General features: G+C 42.2%; 2 protein-coding genes across 3 annotated transcripts; one reads left to right on the top strand and one right to left on the bottom strand.

Moving 5' to 3' along the window:
- The first annotated feature begins 7,594 nt into the window (after positions 1–7,594).
- Positions 7,595–8,713, top strand: LOC123164184 (non-specific lipid transfer protein GPI-anchored 5). The gene is made up of 2 exons (XM_044581600.1): positions 7,595–8,253; positions 8,366–8,713. Exons 1-2 carry the CDS (start codon positions 7,851–7,853, stop codon positions 8,479–8,481), a joined length of 519 nt encoding a protein of 172 aa, XP_044437535.1. The 5' UTR covers positions 7,595–7,850; the 3' UTR covers positions 8,482–8,713.
- Positions 8,714–11,909: 3,196 nt separating this feature from the next.
- LOC123180097 (protein GLE1) lies at positions 11,910–24,654 on the bottom strand. 2 transcript variants are annotated; one of them, XM_044592058.1, is made up of 15 exons: positions 24,539–24,654; positions 24,192–24,376; positions 23,958–24,098; positions 23,734–23,865; positions 22,964–23,087; positions 21,966–22,114; positions 20,177–20,277; positions 18,867–18,961; positions 18,598–18,668; positions 17,107–17,188; positions 15,275–15,370; positions 14,433–14,516; positions 12,947–13,075; positions 12,469–12,591; positions 11,910–12,387 (listed from the first exon to the last, which is right to left on the bottom strand). In XM_044592058.1, coding segments are annotated over exons 2-15 (1,599 nt in total). In that variant the 5' UTR covers positions 24,194–24,376; positions 24,539–24,654; the 3' UTR covers positions 11,910–12,117. The 2 variants fall into 2 exon arrangements, with proteins under 2 accessions (XP_044447993.1, XP_044447992.1); XM_044592057.1 differs by lacking the exon at positions 24,539–24,654 and having other exon boundaries at positions 24,192–24,517.
- Between the last annotated feature and the right edge of the window lie 741 nt (positions 24,655–25,395).

Genomic DNA, 25,395 nt, shown 5'->3' with positions numbered 1-25,395 from the left:
ATATCATATCACTTATATTGATTGCATGTGATGTTAATCCTTTATGCATCTTATCTTGCTTTGATTGACGGTAGCATTATAAGATGATCTCTCACTAAAATTTCAAGATAAAAGTGTTCTCCCTGAGTATGCACCGTTGCGAAAGTTCTTCGTGCTGAGACACCACGTGATGATCGGGTGTGATAGGCTCTACGTTCAAATACAACGGGTGCAAGACAGTTTTGCACACGCGGAATACTCAGGTTAAACTTGACGAGCCTAGCATATGCAGATATGGCCTCGGAACACGGAGACCGAAAGGTCGAGCGTGAATCATATAGTAGATATGATCAACATAGTGATGTTCACCATTGAAACTACTCCATCTCACGTGATGATCGGACATGGTTTAGTTGATTTGGATCACGTAATCATTTAGATGATTAGAGGGATATCTATCTAAGTGGGAGTTCTTAAGTAATATGATTAATTGAACTTAAATTTATCATGAACTTAGTCCTGATAGCATTTTGCAAATTATGTTGTAGATCAATAGCTCGCGTTGTTGCTTCCCTGTGTTTATTTTTGATATGTTCCTAGAGAAAAATTATGTTGAAAGATGTTAGTAGCAAAGATGCGGATTGGATCCGTGATCTGAGGATTATCCTCATTGCTGCACAGAAAAATTATGTCCTTGATGCACCGCTAGGTGACAGACCTATTGCAGGAACAGATGCAGACGTTATGAACGTTTGGCTAGCTCAATATGATGACTACTTGATAGTTTAGTGCACCATGCTTAACGGCTTAGAATTGGGACTTCAAAGACGTTTTGAACGTCATGGACCATATGAGATGTTCCAGGAGTTGAAGTTAATATTTCAAGCAAATACCCGAGTTGAGAGATATGAAGTCTCCAACAAGTTCTATAGCTAAAAGATGGAGGAGAATCGCTCAACTAGTGAGCAAGTGCTCAGATTGTCTGGGTACTACAATCGCTTGAATCAAGTGGGAGTTTATCTTCCAGATAAAATAGTGATTGACATAATTCTCTAGTCACCATCACCAAGTTAGTAGAACTTCGTGATGAACTATAGTATGCAAGGGATGACGAAAGTAATTCTCGAGCTCTTCGTGATGCTGAAATCGACGAAGGTAGAAATCAAGAAAAACATCAAGTGTTGATGGTTGACGAGACCACTAGTTTCAAGAAAAGGGCAAAGGGAAGAAGGGGAACTTCAAAAAGAATGGCAAGCAAGTTGCTACTCAAGTGAAGAAGCCCAAGTCTGTACCTAAGCCTGAGACTAAGTGCTTCTACTACAAAGGGACTGGTCACTGGAGGCGGAACTGCCCCAAGTATTTGGTGGATAAGAAGGATGGCAAAGTGAACAAAGGTATATTGGATATACATGTTATTGATGTGTACTTACTAGTGTTTATAGCAACCCCTCAGTATTTGATACTGGTTCAGTTGCTAAAGAGTAGTAACTCGAAAACGGGAGTTGCAGAATAAACAGAGACTAGTAAAAGGCGAGGTGACGATGTGTGTTGGAAGTAGTTCCAAGATTGATATGATCATCATCGCACACTCCCTATACTTTCGGGATTAGTGTTGAAACTAAATAAGTGTTATTTGGTGTTTGCGTTGAGCATGAATATGATTTGATCATGTTTATTGCAATACGGTTATTCATTTAAGTTAGAGAACAATTGTTGTTCTGTTTACATGAATAAAAACCTTCTATGGTCATACACACCAACGAAAATGGTTTGTTGGATCTCGATCGTAGTGATACACATATTCATAATAATGAAGCCAAAAGATGCAAAGTTAATAATGATAGTGCAACTTATTTGTGGCACTGCCGTTTAGGTCATATTGGTGTAAAGCGCATGAAGAAACTCCATACTGATGGGATTTTGGAATCACTTGATTATGAATCACTTGATGCTTGCGAACCGTGCCTCATGGGCAAGATGACTAAAAACGCCGTTCTCCGGAACTATGGAGAGAGCAACAGATTTGTTGGAAATCATACATACAGATGTATGTGGTCCGATGAATATTAAGGCTCATAGCAGGTATCATTATTTTCTGACCTTCACAGATGATTTGAGCAGATATGGGTATATCTACTTGATGAAACATAAGTCTGAAGCATTTGAAAAGTTCAAAGAATTTCAGAGTGAAGTAGAAAATCATCGTGACGAGAAAATAAGGTTTCTATGATTTGATCGCGGAGACAAATATTTGAGTTACGAGTTTGGTATTCAATTAAAACAATGTGGAATAGTTTCACAAATTCACGCCACCTGGAACACCACGGTGTAATGGTGTGTCCGAACATCGTAACCGTACTTTATTAGATATGGTGCGATATATGATGTCTCTTACCGATCTACCACTATCGTTTTGGGGTTATGCATTAGAGACAGCTGCATTCACGTTAAATAGGGCACCATCAAAATCCGTTAAGACGACGCCTTATGAACTGTGGTTTAGCAAGAAACCAAAGTTGTCGTTTCTTAAAAGTTTGGGGTTGCGATGCTTATGTGAAAAGGTTTCATCCTGATAAGCTCAAACCCAAATCGGAGAAATGTGTCTTCATAGGATACCCAAAAGAGACAGTTGGGTACACCTTCTATCACAGATCCGAAGGCAAGACATTCGTTGCTAAGAATGGATCCTTTCTAGAGAAGGAGTTTCTCTCGAAAGAAGTGAGTGGAAGGAAAGTAGAACTTGATGAGGTAACTGTACCTGCTTCCTATTGGAAAGTAGATCATCACAGAAACCAGTTTCTGCGACACCTACACCAATTAGTGAGGAAGTTAATGATAATGATCATGAAACTTCAGATCAAGTTATTACTGAACCTCGTAGGTCAACCAGATTAAGATCCGCACCAGAGTGGTACGGTAATCCTGTTCTGGAGGTTATGTTACTAGACCATGACGAACCTACGAACTATGAGGAAGCGATGATGAGCCCAGATTCCGCAAAATGGCTTGAGGCCATGAAATCTGAGATAAGATCCATGTATGAAGAACAAAGTATGGACTTTGGTTGACTTGTCCGATGATCGGCGAGCCATTGAGATTAATGGATCTTCAAGAGGAAGACAGACGCTGATAGTAGTGTTACTATCTACAAAGCTAGAATTGTCGCAAAAGGTTTTCGACAAGTTCAAGGTGTTGACTACGATGAGAGAGTTTCTCACTCGTATCTATGCTTAAAGTCTGTCTGAATCATGTTAGCAATTGCCGTATTTTATGAAATCTGGCAAATGAATAAACAAAACTACATTCCTTAATGGATTTATTAAAGAAGAGTTGTATATGATGCAACCAGGAGGTTTTGTCAATCCTAAAAGTGCTAACAAAATATGCAAGCTCCAGCGATCCATCTATGGACTGGTGCAAGCATCTCAGAGTTGGAATATACGCTTTGATAAGTTGATCAAAGGATATAGTTTTATACAGACTTGCGGTGAAGCCTGTATTTACAAGAAAGTGAGTGGGAGCACTACAGCATTTCTGATAAGTATATGTGAATGACATATTGTTGATCAGAAATAATGTAGAATTATTCTGCAAAGCATAAAGGAGTGTTTGAAAGGAGTTTTTCAAAGAAAGACCTCGGTGAAGCTGCTTACATATTGAGCATCAAGAGATAGATGAAGACGCTTGATAAGTTTTTCAATGAGTACATACCTTAACAAGATTTTGAAGTAATTCAAAATAGAACAGTCACAGAAAGAGTTCTTGCCTGTGTTACAAGGTGTGAAATTGAGTAAGACTCAAAGCCCGACCACGGCAGAAGATAGAAAGAGAATGAAAGTCATTCCCTGTGCCTTGGCCATAGGTTCTATAAAGTATGCCATGCTGTGTACCAGATCTATTGTATACCCTACACTGATTTTGGCAAGGGAGTACAATAGTGATCTAGGAGTAGATCACTGGACAGCGGTCAAAATTATCCTTAGTGGAATAAGGATATGTTTCTCGATTATGGAAGTGACAAAAGGTTCGTCGTAAAGGGTTACGTCGATGCAAGTTTTGACACTAATCTAGATGACTCTAAGTCTCGGTCTAGATACATATTGAAAGTGGGAGCAATTAGCTAAGAGTAGCTCCGTGCAGAGCATTGTAAACATAGAAATTTGCAAAATACTTACGGATCTGAATGTGACAGACCCGTTGACTAAAATTATCTCACAAGCAAAACATGATCACACCTTAGTACTCTTTGGGTGTTAATCACATAGCGATGTGAACTAGATTATTGACTCTAGTAAACCCTTTGAGTGTTGGTCACATAGAGATGTGAACTATGGGTGTTAATCACATGGTGATGTGAATTATTGATGTTAAATCACATGGCGATGTGAACTAGATTATTGACTCTAGTGCAAGTGGGAGACTGAAGGAAATATGCCCTAGAGGCAATAATAAAGTATTATATATTTCCTTATATCATGATAAATGTTTATTATTCATGCTAGAATTGTATTAACTGGAAACATAATACATGTGTGAATACATAGACAAACAGAGTGTCACTAGTATGCCTCTACTTGACTAGCTCATTAATCAAAGATGGTTATGTTTCCTAGCCATAGACATGAGTTGTCATTTGATTAACGAGATCACCTCATTAGGAGAATGACGTGATTGACTTGACCCATTACGTTAGCTTAGCACCCGATCGTTTAGTATGTTGCTATTGCTTTCTTCATGACTTATACATGTTCCTATGACTATGAGATTATGCAACTCCCGTTTACCGGAGGAACACTTTGTGTGCTACCAAACGTCACAACGTAAATGGGTGATTATAAAGGTGCTCTACAGGTGTCTCCAAAGGTACTTGTTGGGTTGGCGTATTTCGAGATTAGGATTTGTCACTCCGATTGTCGGAGAGGTATCTCTCGGCCCACTCGGTAATGCGCATCACTATAAGCCTTGCAAGCATTGTGACTAATGAGTTAGTTGCAGGATGATGTATTACGGAACGAGTAAAGAGACTTGCCAGTAACGAGATTGAACTAGGTATCGAGATACCGACGATCGAATCTCGGGCAAGTAACATACCGATGACAAAGGGAACAACGTATGTTGTTATGCGGTCTGACCGATAAAGATCTTCGTAGAATATGTGGGAGCCAATATGGGCATCCAGGTTCCGCTATTGGTTATTGACCGGAGAGGTGTCTCGGTCATGTCTACATAGTTCTCGAACCCGAAGGGTCCGCACGCTTAACGTTACGATGACAGTTTTATTATGAGTTTATGTATGTTGATGTACCGAAGGAGTTCGGAGTCCCGGATAAGATCGGAGACATGACGAGGAGTCTCGGAATGGCCGAGACGTAAAGATCGATATATTGGACGACTATATTCGGACTTCGGAAAGGTTCCGAGTGATTCGGGTATTTTTCGGAGTACCGGAGAGTTACGGAATTCGTATTGGGCCTTAATGGGCCATACGGGAAAGGAGAGAAAGACCCCAAAGGGTGGCCGCACCCCTCCCCATGGGCTAGTCCGAATTGGACTAGGGAGGGGGGCGCCCCCTTCCTTCTTTCTCCTTCCCCCTTCCCTTCTCCTACTCCCACAAGGAAAGGAGGAGTCCTACTCCCGGTGGGAGTAGGACTCCCCCCTTTGGCGCGCCTCTCCCCTTGGCCGGCTGCCTCCCCCTTGCTCCTTTATATACGGGGGCAGGGGGGCACCCCAGAGGAACAACAATTGATCTATTGATCTCTTAGCCGTGTGCGGTGCCCCCCTCCACCATATTACACCTCGATAATACCGTTGCGGAGCTTAGGCGAAGCCCTGCGTCGGTGGAACATCATCATCGTCACCACGCCGTCGTGCTGACGAAACTCTCCCTCAACACTCGGCTGGATCGGAGTTCGAGGGACGTCATCGAGCTGAACGTGTGTACAACTCGGAGGTGCCGTGCGTTCGGTACTTGATCGGTCGGATCATGAAGACGTACGACTACATCAACCGCGTTGTGATAACGCTTCCGCTGTCGGTCTACGAGGGTACGTGGACAACACTCTCCCCTCTCGTTGCTATGCATCACCATGATCTTGCGTGTGCGTAGGAATTTTTTTGAAATTACTATGTTCCCCAACACTTTTAACCAAAGATCAAGTAGCTGCTTAATTCCAAATAAAAAAACATGATGCTGAATATAAAATAATATGCATTGGAAGTGCAATTTGTTATTATTACCTTTCCAAATTGGCTAACACTGCCAAAGGCCTTTTGTTATTATCACAGGAGAAACGCACTGAGCAGGGAAGATGGCCAGCAGCCAGATCTGGCGCCGCCAGCCGCCAGGGCAGCCACGCGAGGCCCCAGCCCACCGGAGATCCGTCGGCCACCCGACCAGATCGTCGGCACCATGCCAACCCCACTTCAAACCGCAAGAGACAGGGGGCTCACCAGGGGCCGCCGCCTAGATCTGTGGCCCTCCGAAGCGAATCCGGAGCAGCGCAGGCCCCGCCGCCGCAGTCCCCGGCCGCGCCCCGAGCCTTTCCCGGCGGCAGCCTCGTGTGGCGGCGAGGGGGAGGGAGAGGGAGAGGGGTAACGCCGGCGGGAGGGGATTCGCCCCCCGAGACGCCCGCTAGGGGCGGCGCGGGGGGAGGGGGAGGGGAGCGGGGGTCGAAAGATTCACTTTCCTGACTACGTCTATAAGCTCCTTCGTTTGCTTTGCCTATAAACACCAAACTCCGCCACGATGTTACTCACCCACTGCCTTTGTATCCTTCCACCCCCGGCCACCCTGATGCCGCCCCTCAACGCTCACGAGCACTGGCTAACTGTAGAGGCCAAGATATCGTCCAGCCATCGCTGGAATCGGCCAGACGAGCAACGACGCTCTACCATGCTATGCGTCGGCGACTGACAGTTGGCTGACTGATGTGGCCGTACTTTACAGTGGAACACATGTCGTATTCTCACAGTCATGCATGTAACGGTCAAAGGGGTTGACCCAATGAAAATGTTGCATTTGACCATATGTGAGGTTCAGCTAGACAGAGCAAGGCAAAAATGGGCACAAGTTAGAGGGTTGGGCAAAACTGAGTAGAACTAAGGAATGGAGGGCATGAAAATAGAAATCCTTTAAAAAAAGTTTGCATCCCAACGTGCACACGAAAAAAAGCAGCGCGCGGGAAATTATCTACTCCCTTCGATCCAAACTAAAACCACAACACTTATTTTGGATAAGAGGATAATCAAAAGTAAGAGCACACGTCATTTTATTTTCCATGCTCTTCTTCATGTGTCACAAACCACAAATAAAAAGAACAGGTCATGCCATTTTTCCTCGGATGGTCCAAGAACCGAAGCGCTTGCTCAATCTTCACGGAAGCTCGGGTTTCTCGAAGCAATTACTATCCCCCCGCTATTCATCAAGAGTAAAGATCCAAATTTCCCTTGCCCATTCACAACGGTTATTACTGCTCAGCCACACGAAAAACATGTTGCAGTCACGCCTGACGCGGCGTCAGACCGTTGCTAATCTCTTCAAACACGCCAAACATCAAAGCCGAGCCACCTGGCGCCAAAAGCTGGAAGATTCTACGTACCACCCAACAAGGCCGCGTCAAAAGCTGAACGTAGTTGTTGATAGCCCGAGTTTTCTTTTCAATGGTAGGAAAATTCAGCTCACCAACGCTAACTAAACCACTCCGATCGTGTCTTCTTCTTCCTGCCGCCACCTTCTCCATCAATCAACTCTGAACCACTCCACCTATAAATCAATCACGGATCGATCACAAGAACAACAGGCACAAACCAAGGCAACCACCACCTACAGAGAGCAGCTATCATCCTCTTCAAGGAAGAAAGAGGAGCAAGAAATGGCGGCGAGGGCGGTGACGATGCTGGCAGCGGCGGCGCTCGTCGTCGTGGCGGCGGTCCTGGCCGGCGGCGCGTCGGCGCAGTCGACGAGCGGGTGCACGCAGACTCTCATCGGCATGTCGCCCTGCCTCAACTACATCACGGGGAACGAGACGGCGCCATCCAAGTCGTGCTGCTCGCAGCTCGCCACCGTGGTGAGCTCCAAGCCGGAGTGCCTCTGCGTGGCGCTCAACGCCGACCCCGCCGCGCTCGGGCTCGGCACCGTCAACAAGACCCGCGCCCTCGGCCTCCCCGACCAGTGCGGCGTCAAGACTCCGCCGCTCAGCAACTGCGCCTCCGCCCCCACCACGTCGCCGTCCTCCGGCGCGCCGGCGGGACAGACGCCAACATCCTCCGGAGCAGGTACGTAATAATTAATTCGATAAATAAATAAAAAAAAACCATGCTGCTTGGTGAAAGTTCATGATGCGCCTGAATTGCGGTACTGACCGACGAATTTTGGATGCACGTGCAGGGTCCAAGTCGACGCCGACGGCCGATGTGGGGAGCGGCGGCGCGTCGCTCCAGAGCTCGGCCGGCATCATCGCCGGCTTCATCGTGGCCGCGGTCTACGCCGTGTCCGCCATGTGATCTGATCTGATTGGCGGATCGACGCGGCCTCTTCTTCTTGTCAGTCAGACAGTAGTGATTCCGTTTGAGATTATATATACTGGGGTTCGGGGATCGAATTGGCGCGCATACATGTGATATGCGAATGTGATCCATGGCCGATTCCATTTGTAATTTGTTGTACCGTGACATGCATCAGCTTATCTACTTGATTGATTCATTGTTGCTTTTCGAATAAACATTACTTCTCTTATATTATCGATTTCTTGAACCGGGCTTGGGAATTTTCGATCATGTGATTGTTGCTCGCTTCAACTTCTTCCCGAACGTGCCGCTTAAGTACTTACTAGACTAGAATTTTTTTTATTTTCGTTTTTGCGAAAGGCTTAAGCGCCAGAATGATGCACGGTCTTGTTGAGTTGTGTGTGCATCATTCATTGGATGTGTGTTCAACGGATACAGAGCAGAGGCTGCGGCTAACACCTTATTTTCGGACAAAAATTGCAGGGCAACATTTGAACATTGCGTATTTTGAGTGAAACCGTTCGATAACTCTGGTGAAAATTGTGATATTCTTTTCCATCACCCATGCAGTAAAAAAAACTGGTCAGAGGGACAAAATAATAGATGTTTGGAATATCTAACTTCCTATTCAAGCCTTTAAGAAAACCACTCCGTGTAATTGTGCACAAATAAAAAACCAAAGTAAACACTGAAACAAAATTAAAATCAAAGAAAACCAAGAAGAAGAAGAAGAAAGGAACCGGAGAAAAAAAAAGGAAACCGAAAAACACAAGAAATACCAAAGAAACCAATGTAAAACAGTGGAAAATAGTCAAAACAATTTCACGGAACTGAGCCGGCCAAATAATGCCTCCCTCTAGGCGAGACGTAATATGTCTCGGTACAGGCGACATGAGACCTCCTCATTGGTCGGTCCCAGCACCTTAAACAGAAGGGAGGTAAACATATGCTCGCGCGCTTTTGTGTCCGTGTTTCAGTGTGTTTGTAAGGGTCAACTACTTTGTACTGATTCATGATATGAATAAAAAATTAAGTATGATGTAAAAAAACAGAAGGGAGGTAAACATACGCTCGCGCGCATTGGTCGGCCCACAGAAGGAGGCGAGCGCTTGGCTCTGTTCCTGGTTTGCTGCTCGGGGTTCACCTGTCCCAGGTTGACCAGCCTCAAAAAAAAAACCTGTCCCTGTTGACTGGTCCGCTGTTGACCGGTTGACCATCGACCTTTCAAGGAAAAAATATTTTCCAAATAAATCTGAAAAAAAAACAATGAATTCAAAAAAAGTTCATGAGTTCAAATAAGTCCACGTCTCCAAAAATATGTAACGGGATTCAAAGAAAATTGTTGGATTTGAAAAAGTTCATAGTCTTGAAAAAGTTCATGGATTTAAAATTATGTCCACGGGTTCAAAAAGAGCTCAAGGATTTAATTTTTTATGATCCTTTTTTCAAATTTCAAAAGAGGTTTATGTATTTGAAAAACAAGTGAAAAAATTCCACATGTTCCACGGACTTGAAAAAAGATTCATGATTTTAAGAAAAAAATCAGAAATTTGGAAAAATGATCTCGGATTTCAAAAAAGTTACATATTTTAGGAATTTTGTTTTTGAAACGGTTTTAAGGAAAAAAGTTCATAAAAAATACGAATTTGAGAAAAAATTCATGAATTTTAAGAAATTTACAAATTTCAATAAAGTTCACAAATTTAAAAATGAAAAATAAAAAAAATCAAAAATCAAAAATAGAAGAAAAAACCGATTAAAAACCATCAAGAAAACCAAAAAATAAAAACCCTTTGAAACTTTCTAGAAGCTTCCGGCCAGTTTTGGGAAGCTTCTAAAAGGTTTTGACGGGTTTCTAGAAGCTTCACAAAACCGGTTGGGTCTGTTCCCGAAAAAACAGCGTCATTGCCCCATTTCAGGTACGAAGTGTGTGCGGTCGAGAAAGAATAAAAAGGAAATGGGTCGAGCCCGGGTGGGTTTGCTTTTTGTGGAGGTGCAAATTTCTTCGCAATTTGCTTCTTAGAAATGAAAAAAAATCATGATTTTTTCTATGTTTTTTCTTCCACAGAAGCACAAATTTGCTTCTTGTTGAGGCACAGATTTGCTTTCTCGAGAAGCATAGTTGTGCATCTTGAAAATGGAAAAAATGATGGTTTTTCTGCTTCTCGAAAAGGAAAAGTACAGTTTCTTTCTTGCTTTCACAAGAAGCACATACTTGCTTGTCATGAAGACACTGATTTGCTTCTGCGAGAAGTACAGTTGTGTTCTCGGAAAGAGAAAAAATGTGTTTTTTTCTTTCACGAGAAGCACGGATTTGCTTCGCGTGGAGGCACAGATTTGCTTCCGCGATGGCTGTTCTTCTCGGAATAAAAAAAATGAAAAAATACGATACATCGGGCTTTGGGTTTTTCTCTATTGGTTTTTCTGGGGTTTTCGTGGAAAAAAGTTCATCAAAACATATTAACATAAGATCTAGTTTCGAAGATCTCGACGCGAGAAATACAACGATGAAAATGTTGCGGGATTTAGAGGTACGATTCAAGAGATAAAACATTTTTTAATAAACAAATCTAAGAAAAAAATCCTAAGTTATGACAAATAACGCACATACAGTGCGGCACTTGTCAGCCCCTAAGAATATGAGAGTGATCTTTGCAAAGAGTACCTCTTAATTAATGATTTTTCGAAGACGTATAGCACCTAGATCGTGCCCAAACCTAGCCACATGGTCCGGGAACGCCCCGACTATAATATAAAAGGGTTCGGCCATGGGGATCGACCCGGCATGCCAGTTATAAAGGTCGGCCTGGCACGGCAGTTATAAAAAGGTCGGCCCGACACCATTCCAAGCCCATGTTGCTTTTCGGCCTTATGGACCGTTTCGGGCTATCAAATTGACGGAAAATACATTAAAAACTAGAAAATCAAGAAAAAAATACAGAAAAACGTGTCACTTAAGTACTATAATTTTATCTTTCATTTTTGCAAAATATTCGACCCTACAAATCATTTGATGTAGCCGTTGAATATTTGAGCAATTTTCATCAAGTTTAATTCAGAAAATGGTAGATAAAACATGAATAATCATAGTATAGATGGTAATCGGATCATGTATCAAAGTGATGTAAACAGTCATGCAATTGGATACATCATATCCATACCCATGACGGCTATGAAGAATGACCCGTGAAGGCCAGTTTTCAAGTCAGCTCCATTGCCCGTGTTGGAGTACCCGAGTTATTTTCTTCTTGGACAAAAGGCCAGACAAAATTGTTATCTAACTTGCTATTCAAGCCTATAACAAAACCACTCCATGTAATTGTGCAAAACCAGAAGCTGATTGGTGGTGTAGTAATGTTTAAACCTGGTTGAACGTAAATCAAACTTTGAAAGCTGTGGCCACAGATATAAAAAAACAGAGTATATTGCAAACTTGGTCAACGCGGATGAATTACATTCAGAAGAATGTTGACATGAATCTGATATAGACAAAGATATGCATGTGCCTCGCAGTACGTGAAGACGTAAATTACAACGAATCGGGTGACCTCTACCAAGTGGCACTTCTACTACATCCGAATTTACCATCTAAGATGATCTTCAGCCGATTTGGGGGCTTCTCCACACGTCAGCTTACTCCCTCGACGAAACCGGAGCACTGGTAGCCATCCGGTGTTGATCTTCACACATGAACACCTTCGACAGCAGGTGCTGGGCGAGGTACTGCCCTTCCGGCTCCTCCAGATAAACCTTGTCGTTCAGATAATTCTGTAGATTGCTGACAGCCTCTGCCTGAACCTTTACGCCCAGTTCTTTCAAAGCTGGTATGAAGCGCCGCGATATTACATCTAGGATCTTCATGAACTGCGATCCATATTTCTTGTGAAGTGCGAAACCGGCCATCTAGAAAGAATAGTCCTGGTTAGCTACACAGATAGTCAGACACAAAGGACAAAGACTCCTGATGATGATGCAGGTTTCTACCTTGAGGAAAGCATGAAGGGCAAAAGCAGTGGCTGTGATGGCTGGGAGAGTATTGAGGAACACTGCGAGCCATTTCCATCCCTCGGCTAAGCCATGTGGATGCGGCACACCCTTGATTTCTGTCTGTACACAATGTTAGGCGGTCATATTTCTCTTCTATTCCCGCAAAAAAAAAATTCTCTTCTGTTGCAAAAATAACAGTTTGGTTGAAACAGAAGTCTAATAATGTGATGGCATAACATGGTACACAATAATTTGTCTAGGTCCATCATATGCTGTCACTGCACAAACCATGGCAAAACGTAACTTGGGTTTTACATGAGGTGTATATCGCTGCGATAAAGTTTTAAAAAAATGGATTGCAATTAACAGGGAAACAATCTGTTAGGAGGGAAAAGGCAGAAAATAAAAATCTCAAATCACACTTAATTGATGTTTTTACCAAACTGGTTATATGTAGACAAGGAAAGTCACACACCTGAATCATGGCAGCATACAGTTTGACGTATGCAACAACATTTACCAAATACGACTCAGTGCTCTGAGGTTTTTCATCTTCTTCCTGGTAGCCAATAAGCCTGTAGTAATCCGGGTTTCGTGCTTGTGCCTAAAAAATTGCAGAATCATGAGATAATACAAATACATGGGCCAAAATAATACAGATTTTCGAACCATAAAATCAGGTGCATTCACAGTCAAAAATATGTACGCCAAACTGTTTTTGGTCCGTTGCCAGTTGATGTGGCAGTGTCCACCGTTCGCCTCCCCGCTGGCTCTGGTTCAGCCGCACAGACAACAGCAGAGCATGGGCAGGCCTAGACTTGCAGTTCACCGCCGAGGAGCGTGCATTCTTTTTCGCCTCGACCACCATGGAGGTTGGGAATGGCATGCAGGTCCTCTTCTGGGAAGATCGGTGGATGGTGGGCGCTCCATCCACAAGGTCACACCAATCCTGTAAGCATGCATCCCAAGCGCCTTCGCAAGCTCAGGACCGTCGCCGAAGGGCTCCAGGCCAACCGATGGGCGCAGGACATGGCACGGTTGGCATCCATGAAATCGGGCAATACCTGCAGCTTTGGCACATGATCGACCGCACGACTCTCTCTTCGCCAAGCGTAACTGCCTCACCTGGAAATGGAGCGCGAGCGGCACCTACTCCGCCAAATCGGATTACATCGCCACGTTCAATGGCTCGATCACTTGCGACGCATGGAAGCTCACCTGGAAGAACTGGGCGCCGCCGCGCGTCCGACTCTTTCACTGGCTCGCCCACCTGGACCGATGCTGGACTGCGGACCGCCTTGCCCGCCGCGGCCTGCAGCACCCCGTGTGATGCCCCCTGTGTGACCAGGCACCCGAGACTGTGCACCACCTTCTCCTAGCCTGCCCCTTCGCCCGGCAGATCTGACATGAAGCGCTGCGCTGGCTCAGGATCCCCTGCACTCCGACAGACAATGAGACGTCGCTCAACGACTGGTGGCAATCGGCGCGACAGCTCGCCCCCAAGCCCATGCACAAAGGCCTCGCCTCCATGACCCTCCTCGTCCCCTGGATGATCTGGAAACACTGTAACGACTGTGTCTTCAACCGAGGACGCCCATCGGTGAATGACCTATTCACGAAGATCAAGGATGAGGCTGCCCTTTGGGGCCGGCGCCGGTGCATTAGGGCTTAGAGCCATCACCCCCCAAATGTGGGATGTCCACTGATTCACTCACGCGCATTGTAACTGCCTCCTAGGCGGATTGTAACCCAAACTCTCTCTTTTCAATGCAATGAAACGCAAGCTCTCTTGCATTTTGTCAAGAAAAAAAAAGTGAGTACTGAAATGGTGTGTCTTTTGGCCACATACTCCAAACACCAAAAGATACCGATTTCTTATTATTATTTGCAGCACCTCAAATGTAAGCAAGAAGATAAGAAAACACAACAATGCTGAAATGTTCAGTAATACGCAGACTTACATTTAAAGCATGCAGATGCTTTGGAACTGTGTACATGCAAACTTTGTGGAACTCAGCTAGGAGATAACCCATCACATCTGGTACCTGAGCATACACATGTGCCACATGACAAAAAAAATTGTCTGATTTTCCTTGTAGATTCTTACAAAAATGTGTTAAAAGATGAGTTAAGCATGGAATACGGAACTGATTGATTATCATCATACTAGCGCTGCAGCAAAGATTGCACGCGTCTGAACCCATAGAAATAGGAAACGGCACATCTTCATGGCAATACGAGGATGCAAAACTGCATTTCAGACAGACAGATTGACAGCATATGTTTATGGCAGGACATCTACAGTGGCCCTGTGTTTATCAGCACCAGGTGGCACTTCTATATCTGAGCTACTCACAGAGACCATTTAAATTCAGCATCAATTAAATAAAAATATTTTTTGTCAGATATCAGTTCCCCAGAATTCAAGCTGATATGTCATGTAAGCAAACTATATTTTCACTTCGACTAATTTAAGCAATCACAAGTTCACAGTAAGTCCTGATAAACAAGACTGCAGGATGTGCACTTGTGTCTTCCAGGATGTCAAAGATATGTTATGTGTACCAGAGAAAGTTAACAAAATTCTCAACTTTATTAACTACTCCCTGGTCTCAAAATAAGTGTCTCAACTTTAGTACAACTTTTTACTAAAGTTAAGACACTTATTTTGGGATGGAGGGAGTATATAGTAATTTTAGCTGTTACATATTGAATTAACACCAACAAATTACAAATTGTAGGGATCAATTTACTCAGTAGTACCTAATGCGTTATAACACTCCATAAAAAACATAAAACATACCTGATTAGTGACTAGTAGCATTACATATCCACAAGCAAAGGCTAACGGTCCAAAGGTTTTGTCCTTTGTATTTCGACTCTTGACTATTGAAATCATCTGCAAAGCAATATCACATAAATTTTTAAGTGTACAATATTAACTAGAAGTTTAATATGTGTGAAAATGTACCAAGTACAAGCTTTTTTTCTTTTGAGGGAAAGTATTAAGTAGAAGTTCAATATGTGAGGAAATGAATAACAGTGCATAGGAATCTAAAATCTAGTAGAAGGCCAAAAAAATCCTAATCAGGAATGCCAGAGCACCCTTAAGATCATATTACCAATTACTCCCTCCGTTCCTAAATATAAGTCTTTTTAGAGATTTGAATATGGACTGCATACGGATGAATATAACGTATTTTAGAGTGTAGATTCACTCATTTTGCTCCATATGTAGTCCATATTAGAATCTCTAAAAAGACTTATATTTAGGAACGGAGGGAGTAGATAGCAAGTATTCTCGGTAGTAAAATATCTTTTAAATTAAATGGGTGTCATTAACTCATTATCCTCACTTGCTCTGATACTCGTATAAATATGTAGGCCCATACTATTGAAAATGCTCTTTATTTCTCATGTGTGTCATAAGCGATACCACAGAGCATGTAATAATACTAGAAGATACATTGTTGAGTTAATGGAATTCATCCCCATTCATAACTCCCTGTTTCCTACACAAAACTTGCACGATTGTGGTCTCTCTTTTTTGTGAATCATTCATGATTGTGGTTTCAAATACACAATTTTGAAAGTAAAAAAAAATGCATACAATTTCATCAGTAGTTAAGGGCACCATCATTACAGCATTAGTAGGGTAGCAGGGGAGGGGAGAGAGAGATTAGGTAAACACTAGTTTACTAATTGATTGCTTGTTCATAGATGTATACGCATCCCTGACTATACAGGGAAGCGTGCTTAGTTCTCAAGGAACCTAATTCAAAGGATACTAATCTGTAACCCTAACCTGGCCTATATATATTTCCTATTAACATAATCTGGTTATGCACATAACATATGCAGTTAACTGCATGATTCAAAGAAGAAGAAAAAAGCTTATGCCATTTCAGGCTAGAAAATTTGAGAATTTATCCATGAGATATTGAAAAGTTAATTATATGAAAATAGAAGAGCATAGTTGTCACATATAAAGCAGGTGGTTTCTGAAATGAGACTGTTTGGTTTTTTTATTTTGTGCATTTTTTCTTGAGATTTTCATATTCAAATGATTGAAGCATAGGTAGGTACTAATATGCAATTTAGGGGCTGAAGCAGATAATAAGCCTAGAAAACCTGTACTGATACCTGGGAGGAATAGCTACATAGTTTAAGGACTAAAACAGATGTCAGTATGCTTGGTCTTTTTACATAAAAAAAGGGGGTAGATTTCCACAATTACTAGCTCCGATCATACATGGATGCTTAACTCTATTCAGAACAAAAAATAACAGCCACTAGAAAACACACCATCTAGACCCTTGATTTAGACAGTAAATACAACAAATCAAGTAGTAATACCATGTTTCTCCCCAAAACAAAAGGCACCACCACCACCACACCAGCTAAAGTACATACGAGAAAAACAGGAGTTGCTAATGATCGTGTATTAATAAAGAAGGTATAAAAGATTCAATTTACATTTGTAACTCTACTATACTTATTAACTTATATAGAACTAATCCTGTCAATAGCCATGCAATGCATGATCATGCTATAGGTCCCTGGATTTGTTTGATATGGCAGACATATATCATGATGTTCTTCTAAAAAGAAAATGGAGCGGATAAAAGTAACTACCTTGTCTGCAAATAAACGACAAGCGATTGGACGAGGACAATCTTGTCCATCTAAAGCTTTAATAAGCTCACTAGCCCTGGCTCTGCAAGGAACAATTAAGTAAGGATTCAAGGTAAATAAGAGCTCAGATGAAATATTGACCTAAACAACTGGTATGGACAAAAAGGTAACTAATTAGTATTTGTGTTTATCGTGCATAACCAATTGAGAAAAAGAAGATAAGTGAACAATAAATCAGAACTAACAATCTTGTAGGCGTGCTCCTAGAATTGACAGCAACAGATGCTTAGAAGCATGCATCCACAACTTGAGTAATTGAATGATGCAAGCAAATGGACCATGCAGGATAAACATGAACTTAAATTACTACTAGAGCAATGTTATTCTTACGTAATACTTCTACAAAAATCTTACGCACTAGTACAATCCGATGGCTGTTATTCTCAAATTCAGCTCCAGGTTGTTATTATCTCCCTCACAGTACATCATTTGTAAAAGTACTACATAAGAATAGGATTTATTTGATCACTAGGTCAGTTTGGTGGCATGTTGATTGCATCATGGTTCCTTATGTAGTCATACAAAACAACTTCTGCTGGTTGAATCAAATGTGTTTGTTCAGCTTATAGTACACCTTCCTTCTTTACTGAACCTACGGATGTGTAACCTGTTTCCTATTTCCCAAACCATATGGAATCACTACAATATAGATAATCTTTCAAATGAAGAGAACAAGATTCAGTCACTCAATTTTCTATAGATAGCAATCCTTTCACTTTTGGAGAGAGCACTAAATCACTTCTGTTGCACCATTTATTTAACCATTGTCATGATTTTACACAGGAGGGAGTTCTACCACTTGATTTAACTAAAGTATATGAATAACTAATTATCTGCTGCATTTGATATTTTATGTCACCCAACAACAGAAATTAGCGTTTTTCTTGAAGAAACAAGTTCTTACTAGTAGCCATTACTGAGCTAGAATGTAGCCAAAATAGCACTATGGCTTGCGCATTAGTCTGAAACAGCTGTTCCCACTATCTCAATCCAAAGTGATACGAAAATATTTGTGAAAGACTAGACCTACTTCATTTAGCTATAATGACAAAAGGGTGCACGTAACACAAGATTATGAATCCACAATCTCTACCAGGTTTATCTTAACACTTAGCAGCCTATGCACAATGATTAGGATGAGGGAACTTATGCAACAACAGCAGAGCGCTGGAAATAACTTTAACCTTGATGCCTTGTGGCATATATTATGGTTGTCACTTCTTAAGAAAGATATGGCATCGATGTGGATGGTTCTTCAACTTTGCAATGGCCCTTACCAAATTAGCTCAAAGTTACCACAATAGTAGCTTTCTTGTATTTTACAGGAACTTATCCGAACTGAGCTCTAGGATTTAATAAGTACTCCCTCCATCCGAAAAAGCTAAGCTTTTTCGGACGGAGGGAGTGTTATAATGTTAGTTGTATACGCACTTGACACTGTCAGTAGTTGGCGTAAGTTTACCAATAGACTTCCCAATTTGCCGGCCATATTGGCTATACTCCTGCACAATATAACATGGTATCAGTCAAATACAGCCATACAGGTAAACAGCATGCTACATACAAGTCAGGGGCTAATATTTGGCAGTAGAATCAAAATTGGGAAAGAGTTGACAGATATGAATTATCATATCAACGATTTGCAGCAAGTTGTTCAAAAATGCAATTGAAGACGCAGATCTTCCAGAGAAAAGTAAGACCTTGCTTAGGTAAATATTTGAAGGCACTTGATCATGTAATGCACGCCTCCGCGATTCCGCTTCTAATGCGATACTATCAGCAAAAACTTTGATTCCTGGTATTAATAAGACAATTAATTAATTTACCGCCACCCCTATAAATCAAGCTACAGCAGATAAAATGTTAGTTTTTTTCTTGAACAAGCGAGAACACCTCAGCCCAAGTTTATATTAAAAACGGGAGCGATAACAATGTAGTACCTCCGTCTCAAAATATAAGATGTTTTTTAAGGCTAGTTTAGCCTACAAGAACGTCTTGTATTTTGAGAAGGAGGTAGTAGTTGGGAACCAATGACTCGTATAGATAGGAATAGCAATACTTGATACAAAAATGAAATTACTGATGAATAATGAAAGTGAAAATACCAAAGTTTTATTTCCCTGTGTGTGCTTAAAGTGCACAATATGTGTTTCATGCAAGCACTGCACAATCCTTGCCATGGTTCCTAGAATCCATTGCACAGAATTTAAAGAGTAAATAATTTCTGCACTACAACAATTTGGCTTGCGGGAGCACTTTAGACTCCAACATCTCACAAAACGCTCATCTGGCAGCCTGGACTTGGCTTGAGGGAGCGCACACGGGAAGCCGTATCACTATCACTTCCTTCCTTGAATATGTCAATCAATTGGATACAGGGAAGCGATTATGAGGTTTCCAAAGTTCCAGGGGGGCTGCAAAACATATGGAGGCCAGGAGCTGCGTGGGCTCATCACACCCAGCGCACGTGAGACTATGCCGGTAGTAATACAGTGTCATGGCATCGTTTGGACCGTAAGTGCCCCCACAAGCCAAGTTTAGGGTACTAAACAAGCATTTTGCAAGCTATTGTACTGCTCCCGTCACTTCCTCGAAATTTACAAGCTGGCCCATTGGCAATTTCTGAATAATATAAGAAATAGCTTTTGCAAAAATGTATCCACCCAGGTTGCGAAATAATTTGAAAAACGCATGGATTGCAAAATTTGGTGAAAATATGACATGCCATGTCCGGATGAACATTCATGAAAAAAATCAACTTATTTCGCAACTTTTTGAAATGGACGAACGGGAGAGACATTGGGTGCGATTTGATCCAGTTTGAGAAAATCCGCTTTAATAACTTGTGCCAGCACTCTTTAAGTATAGAAACGACATAAAATTGTCGAGTTTAGAGAACGTGCAAACAAGCATTTGCACAGCTTTTCATTAAGAGGATGAAAAACATAGGTACAGGAGTTTAGAGGTAGCTTTAAAAGTATTGCAAGTCAGTTCTATAAGTCAAACACACCTGGTAATTCTGATTCATCTCTTATTCTACGTTCCACAATCTGGGATTTCTGTTCATAATCCATTTGTACCATAGACAAGTGTTTATCGAGTACTTCTGCACTACAAGAAGCAATAAGGTAACATGATACTGAGTATAACAAAATAGTATTATAGAGGCTAAAAGTTTTACGAAATTGTGCAATGTGAATCAGAAGATAATCTACCCACAAACTCTACCAAACAACGTTTCTGAAAAAAATGGAACTCTGAAGAATGAATTGGAATGTTAGGGTTTAAATGGTACAGTTGTCAGATATTGTAATGACAATGCGCAGAGCTACAAAATAAAAATAAAAAAAGTGCAGCCCGGTGCATGTAACTCCCGCTTGCGCAGGGTCCAGGGAAGGGTCCGACCACTTTGGGTCTATTGTACGCAGCCTTTCCCTACATTTTTGTAAGAGGCTGTTTCCAGGACTTTAACCCGTGACCTCATGGTCACAAGGCAGAGCTACAAAATTAATAAGCAATTAATCATATAACAGATATAACAGAATGTACTCCTAAAACAAGCAGGCAAATGGAATTTTGAAGGAGACACTTATTACAAAAAAGATACTCCCACCATCCCATAATAGAGGGCGTTTTTTGACACTACGTGTCAAAAAACATCCTATATTATGGGACGGAGGGAGTATTATCATATCAAAGCCCCAATAGAAGGTCCCTTAGGATGCTAAGATGGATATATGGTACCAAGGCGGACAGATCACACGACCAAATATTGTTTACAACATTTAACCAAACTCCGCACTTACAAGCATAGTAGCATAGAGTATATTGATAAATTATATGCATGCCACAGCTAAACCAGTAAGCAAGAAAAGGCAAACTCAAATTAGTGCAGTTCGCATTTGAATGCTGAAACCTAAAACTTCAATTATTATTTTACTCCTAAGTAGCAAACTTCAACAAATTATGATCAGGGATGTTGTATATGGTGGAAGAATCACTAAACATAGTAGTATTAGACTAATAGAGTAGCGGCAGATTGGCATTAGCCATCAGTCATCCGATCAATCTAACGGAGATGTGTCTAGTAGTTGTCCATAAGATTAAACTACGGATTTTTTTTTCTTAAAAAAGTTTAGATTAGTAATATAGAAGGGAAAAAACACCTTCAAAGCAAGATTTGCAATCTCCAGCCCTTTTAAATATCTACCCTTTTTCACTGATGAGATATAAATGGATTGAAATAGAATAAGAGAAATAAATTGCACTGATTTCCATAAGCTCCCTATACCACCAAACAAAATGAGTCATTGTAAATAGAGATGGGATTACAAATAAACCACCATTGCAGACACTGCAGTCTTGACAAACTAGTACTCCCTCCGTCCCAAAATAAGTCTCAACTTTGTACTAACTTTAGTACAAAGTTGTACTAAGCTTGTGACACTTATTTTGGGACGGAGACAGTACAAAATTAGCCAATTAGCTTACTATGTACCAAAAGATCACCAGTAACAAAAGATAATATGTTATTGTTGAAATGGTATGGGCCTTGCCCATCTTCACTTAAGCCCATGTGGCCTAGGACCATGGCCATGACCTAGAAGAGGTTGCCAGTGTCTGAGAGGCAGCCCAACACACAACCATTTACCCCAGCCGCCATACCCATCAAGAGAGCCATGGGTACGTCTCTCCCACGACACAACAGTTATCATGAATTAAAGTTGGACTAGTATGAGAACTCTCTTTGTATCTTTATTAGTTTTAGAAGCATTACAAATAAATAAGTGAGTACATACATTTTTCTCTGGAACTGGACATCCAGCCTTCTATCTATCTCTTTTTGTGATTCTGCATATTTCTGAAGTCGGGCAAATGCAGAAATTGTTCTCTGGATTTCATTTTGATGGCATACCTCCAATGAACATAGCTTACTTCTAACTTCCTCCTGAAGATCGAACATCATGAGTGAAGAAAACAAATAACTAAAAGTACTCGGTATCAATTAAGGCTGAATACATTGTTGCCAAAGCAAGCCAATGACACCATTAAATAATTAAATTCAATAAATTACATGATGAATATTGTTTGATCCACAAAGGAAATTGTCATCGCAGATATACATGTCTAGTACAATGATTTTTTGTACTTTCTGTCCTATTATCACATTAAATGTGTTGTAGCTTAAGAAACGGCAGTATTGTTAAAATCCTGGAGAAATGCATACTCCACAAATCAGCTATAAATCCAAGATGGAAAAAAAATACACAAAAGAAAAGCCGATAAGCGTATGGAGAATAAATGAGTCCCGGGATGCAATAATAAGAAATTTGGTTCTTTGGGGCGCCCATTATTTTGCTTCATGGGTCGTAATATTCATTGTGCAAAAAATGTGTGTATTTGAAAATTTCAACATCAAGTTGTCAACTAACGAAAGCAACCTTCCTTTCTTTTAGTATCATATATGCAAATTATGTTCAAAATCTCGAGGTGTGTTCTATCAATATCAGTATGGCATGTCCAGTAAGCTCCATCTAGATATTGAGACTGTAAGCCAGACAAGAAGATAGTGCGCAATATCCAGATGCCCGGAGCACTTAAAAGGCCGTTGTAATGACAATCCTTTACAGGAAAAGACAGTGAGCGTGGTATAACTAATAGTCTAATAGTTACTCTAAATTGCAATGGGTGCAAATGGCAAAAATTAATGGTTTATTACTGATACATCAAAGGAAAATCATTAAACCATCACTAGCATACTGTGCTTATTAAATAGGAACAACAAAGTAGTACACACTTGAATTTTGAGATGATGCTCAAGTTCCAGCTCAAGCAGAATGCTCTTCTCTAGGCTCCTTTTCTCCATCAGGTGATATGGTGTACTGCTGCAATCTATTTCATCTCCAGAATCTTCAAATCCGCTAGAAATAAATAAATGGTATAACTTAGCATCAGTACGTGGTTAATGAACTGTGATGTGTCCCCGCAAAAAAATAAACGAAATCCGATGTGCTTATTTTTTAAGCTGTTGCAAAAAACAAATCACGAAAAGTTCATTGCTCTTCTTCATACATAAAATTGCAGATAGATTGGGTTGACTTATGACTGTCCTCTCACATTTCATCTTATGTGTTCCGCAATGAAAAGCTATTAACTGATTAAATGATAAGCAGGTAGCGAAACACTCAATTTCCAAAAGTAATTCAGCACGGCGAGGGTATCATAATCCAATCCACCTCAATGTCAAGCGGAGCCTTAAAAAAATGGCATGCCTAAACTCATAAAGCAGACATCCACAATTCTGCAGAGCAAACAGGAATGATGTAGGCACAGTTTATGGCTTGAAGTTGATGGTATCATTATCCTTTGCAGATTGTCCCTAGGACCAAAGGCTATCTTTCTTACAAGCATACAGGCTGCCCTCAAAATCCCAATGTCTTCCTTTTCCGTTGAGGTGACGCTTACGAATTGTCAGATGACAGGTGATATTGACAAACTACAATGTGTTAATTTCATAAGAAAAATGCAACTGACTGCAGGAACCAAATTGCAGTACCAAACACTCACCCGGATTCGAGATCGTTACATGAGAACCTCGCTCCGGTGGTCACAAGAGCCCGGGTATCCTCATCACTGGTGTCGTATTCCTCCTCGACCTGCATCACAAAGGCCTTCTCCCTCATGCTGCCACCGCTAGCCCTAGATACAAATAAAACAAAAAACAAGTTCAGTCAAATGCATCCGCAACCGCAAATCAACCAAGCGTAAACTGTGAGAGTGACGCGAGATACCACTCCGGTGGCTGCTTGAGGGGCGTGGGCGGCGCGGAGCAGCGGGTAGCTTCGAGCGCGTCGGTGAGGGCGTCGCCCAGCGTCCAGCTCGGGCCGGGGTCGAGCGCCCTGGGGCACCGCAGCTCCAGGCCCGCGAATGCCCTGCGAGGAGGGGCGGCGGGGGGGTGTCAGTCCCGAGGAACACCAGGCAGATGGACGCAGCGCGGGTGCGGAAAACGGGGATGCGGGGATTACATGGTGGCGGTGGTCGCCGGCGAGACGGGCGCTCCGCCTATAAGGCCCGCGTCGTCTTCCTCGCGCGGAGCTGCCGGCGTTGGCTTCCTCGCGTCAGGCCAGGCGGCCGCTCGGCGCCCTTCCTTCCTCGGCGGCGCCCTGCTCGACCCTTTGCCCCCGATTTAACAGCCGAATGAAATTCCTCTCTGCAATCGAGCGAGAGGAGGAGTTAGCACCGTGCCCCTGCAGTCAGCCGCGTCGCCTCGTGCTCAGGCCGCCACGCGCCGTTGCGGAAGAGAGAGGGAGCGGGAGAAACGGGAGGTCGGGGGAGAAAGGGCGCGGGATGAGACAGATGAGGGAGGAGCTACCTGGGTCACCGCCGCGGCGCCGCCGCCGCCGCCTACACACTCTGAAAATTTCGTGCAGAACTGTCGGATTCGCGCTGTGCGCTGTGTGTTTCGCGTCGGTGTGTTCTTTTGTCGGGCCGTTTCGCGTCGGGCTTTTGGGGTGTTTGTCTTGTTTATATGGGCCTCTGTTTCGGCTATGCGGGCTGCGTTTTGGATTTCGGCGGTAACGAAGCGTGTACGAACTGTTTCATTTTCAGTTCCCTCAACAGCAATGTCTCCAAAAAAAAAAAAAGTTCCCTCAACAAGGATTGTCATCACTGTTGAAGTTGAAAGGAAATAATAAACATTTAATTGGGGTGAAGGTTGCTCCCACAACACCAGTTGTTAGCCATTTGCCTGTTTATGAAGGCTAGCAGGTGTTGGGTCTTTATTTAAAAGCTTCAGGGCAGCATATAAACCCTGGCAAATCCTTTGTATATTTCAGCAAGGAAGTGCCGAATGAATTGAAGGAGGCAGTCAAGCTTTCTCTTAACGTACAATCTAGAACTCAAAATGAGAAGTACTTGGGCATGCCCATAGATGTTGGGAAATCAACTAATGGCGATTTTAAGTATTTGGAAGATAGAGCATGGAAAAGGGTACAAAGATGGATTGAGATGATCGTATCAATGGTTGGGAAGGAAGTTCTGATAAAGTCAGTTGCACAAGCATTACCCACTCACACGATCGGGTGCTTCAAATTACCCTGGGCCTTTTGTGAGCATATTGATAATTTGTGAAGGCAATTTTGGTGGGGTGCAAAAGAGGGCAAAAGGAAGATAGCGTGGGTATCATGGAATGATATGACACAGCCGAAGAATGTGGGTATCTTGGAATGA

The sequence above is a fragment of the Triticum aestivum genome, chromosome 1D, assembly GCF_018294505.1.
Source record: "Triticum aestivum cultivar Chinese Spring chromosome 1D, IWGSC CS RefSeq v2.1, whole genome shotgun sequence".
NCBI classification, from domain to species: Eukaryota; Viridiplantae; Streptophyta; class Magnoliopsida; order Poales; family Poaceae; genus Triticum; species Triticum aestivum.
This window is presented reverse-complemented; position numbering and strand designations above follow the sequence as displayed.

What these genes read in the sequence shown, in the direction of transcription:
- LOC123164184 (XM_044581600.1), top strand. Translation starts at nt 7,851, where the DNA reads ATGGCGGCGAGGGCGGTGACGATGCTGGCAGCGGCGGCGCTCGTCGTC. An exon ending in GCCAACATCCTCCGGAGCAG is followed by an intron (nt 8,254 to 8,365) that starts GTACGTAATAAT and finishes ATGCACGTGCAG; the next exon opens with GGTCCAAGTCGACGCCGACG.
- LOC123180097 (XM_044592058.1), bottom strand. An exon ending in GTCCAGTTCCAGAGAAAAAT is followed by an intron (nt 20,278 to 21,965) that starts GTATGTACTCAC and finishes TGCTTCTTGTAG; the next exon opens with TGCAGAAGTACTCGATAAAC. An exon ending in AGCATCTGCATGCTTTAAAT is followed by an intron (nt 13,076 to 14,432) that starts GTAAGTCTGCGT and finishes GCAATTTTTTAG; the next exon opens with GCACAAGCACGAAACCCGGA.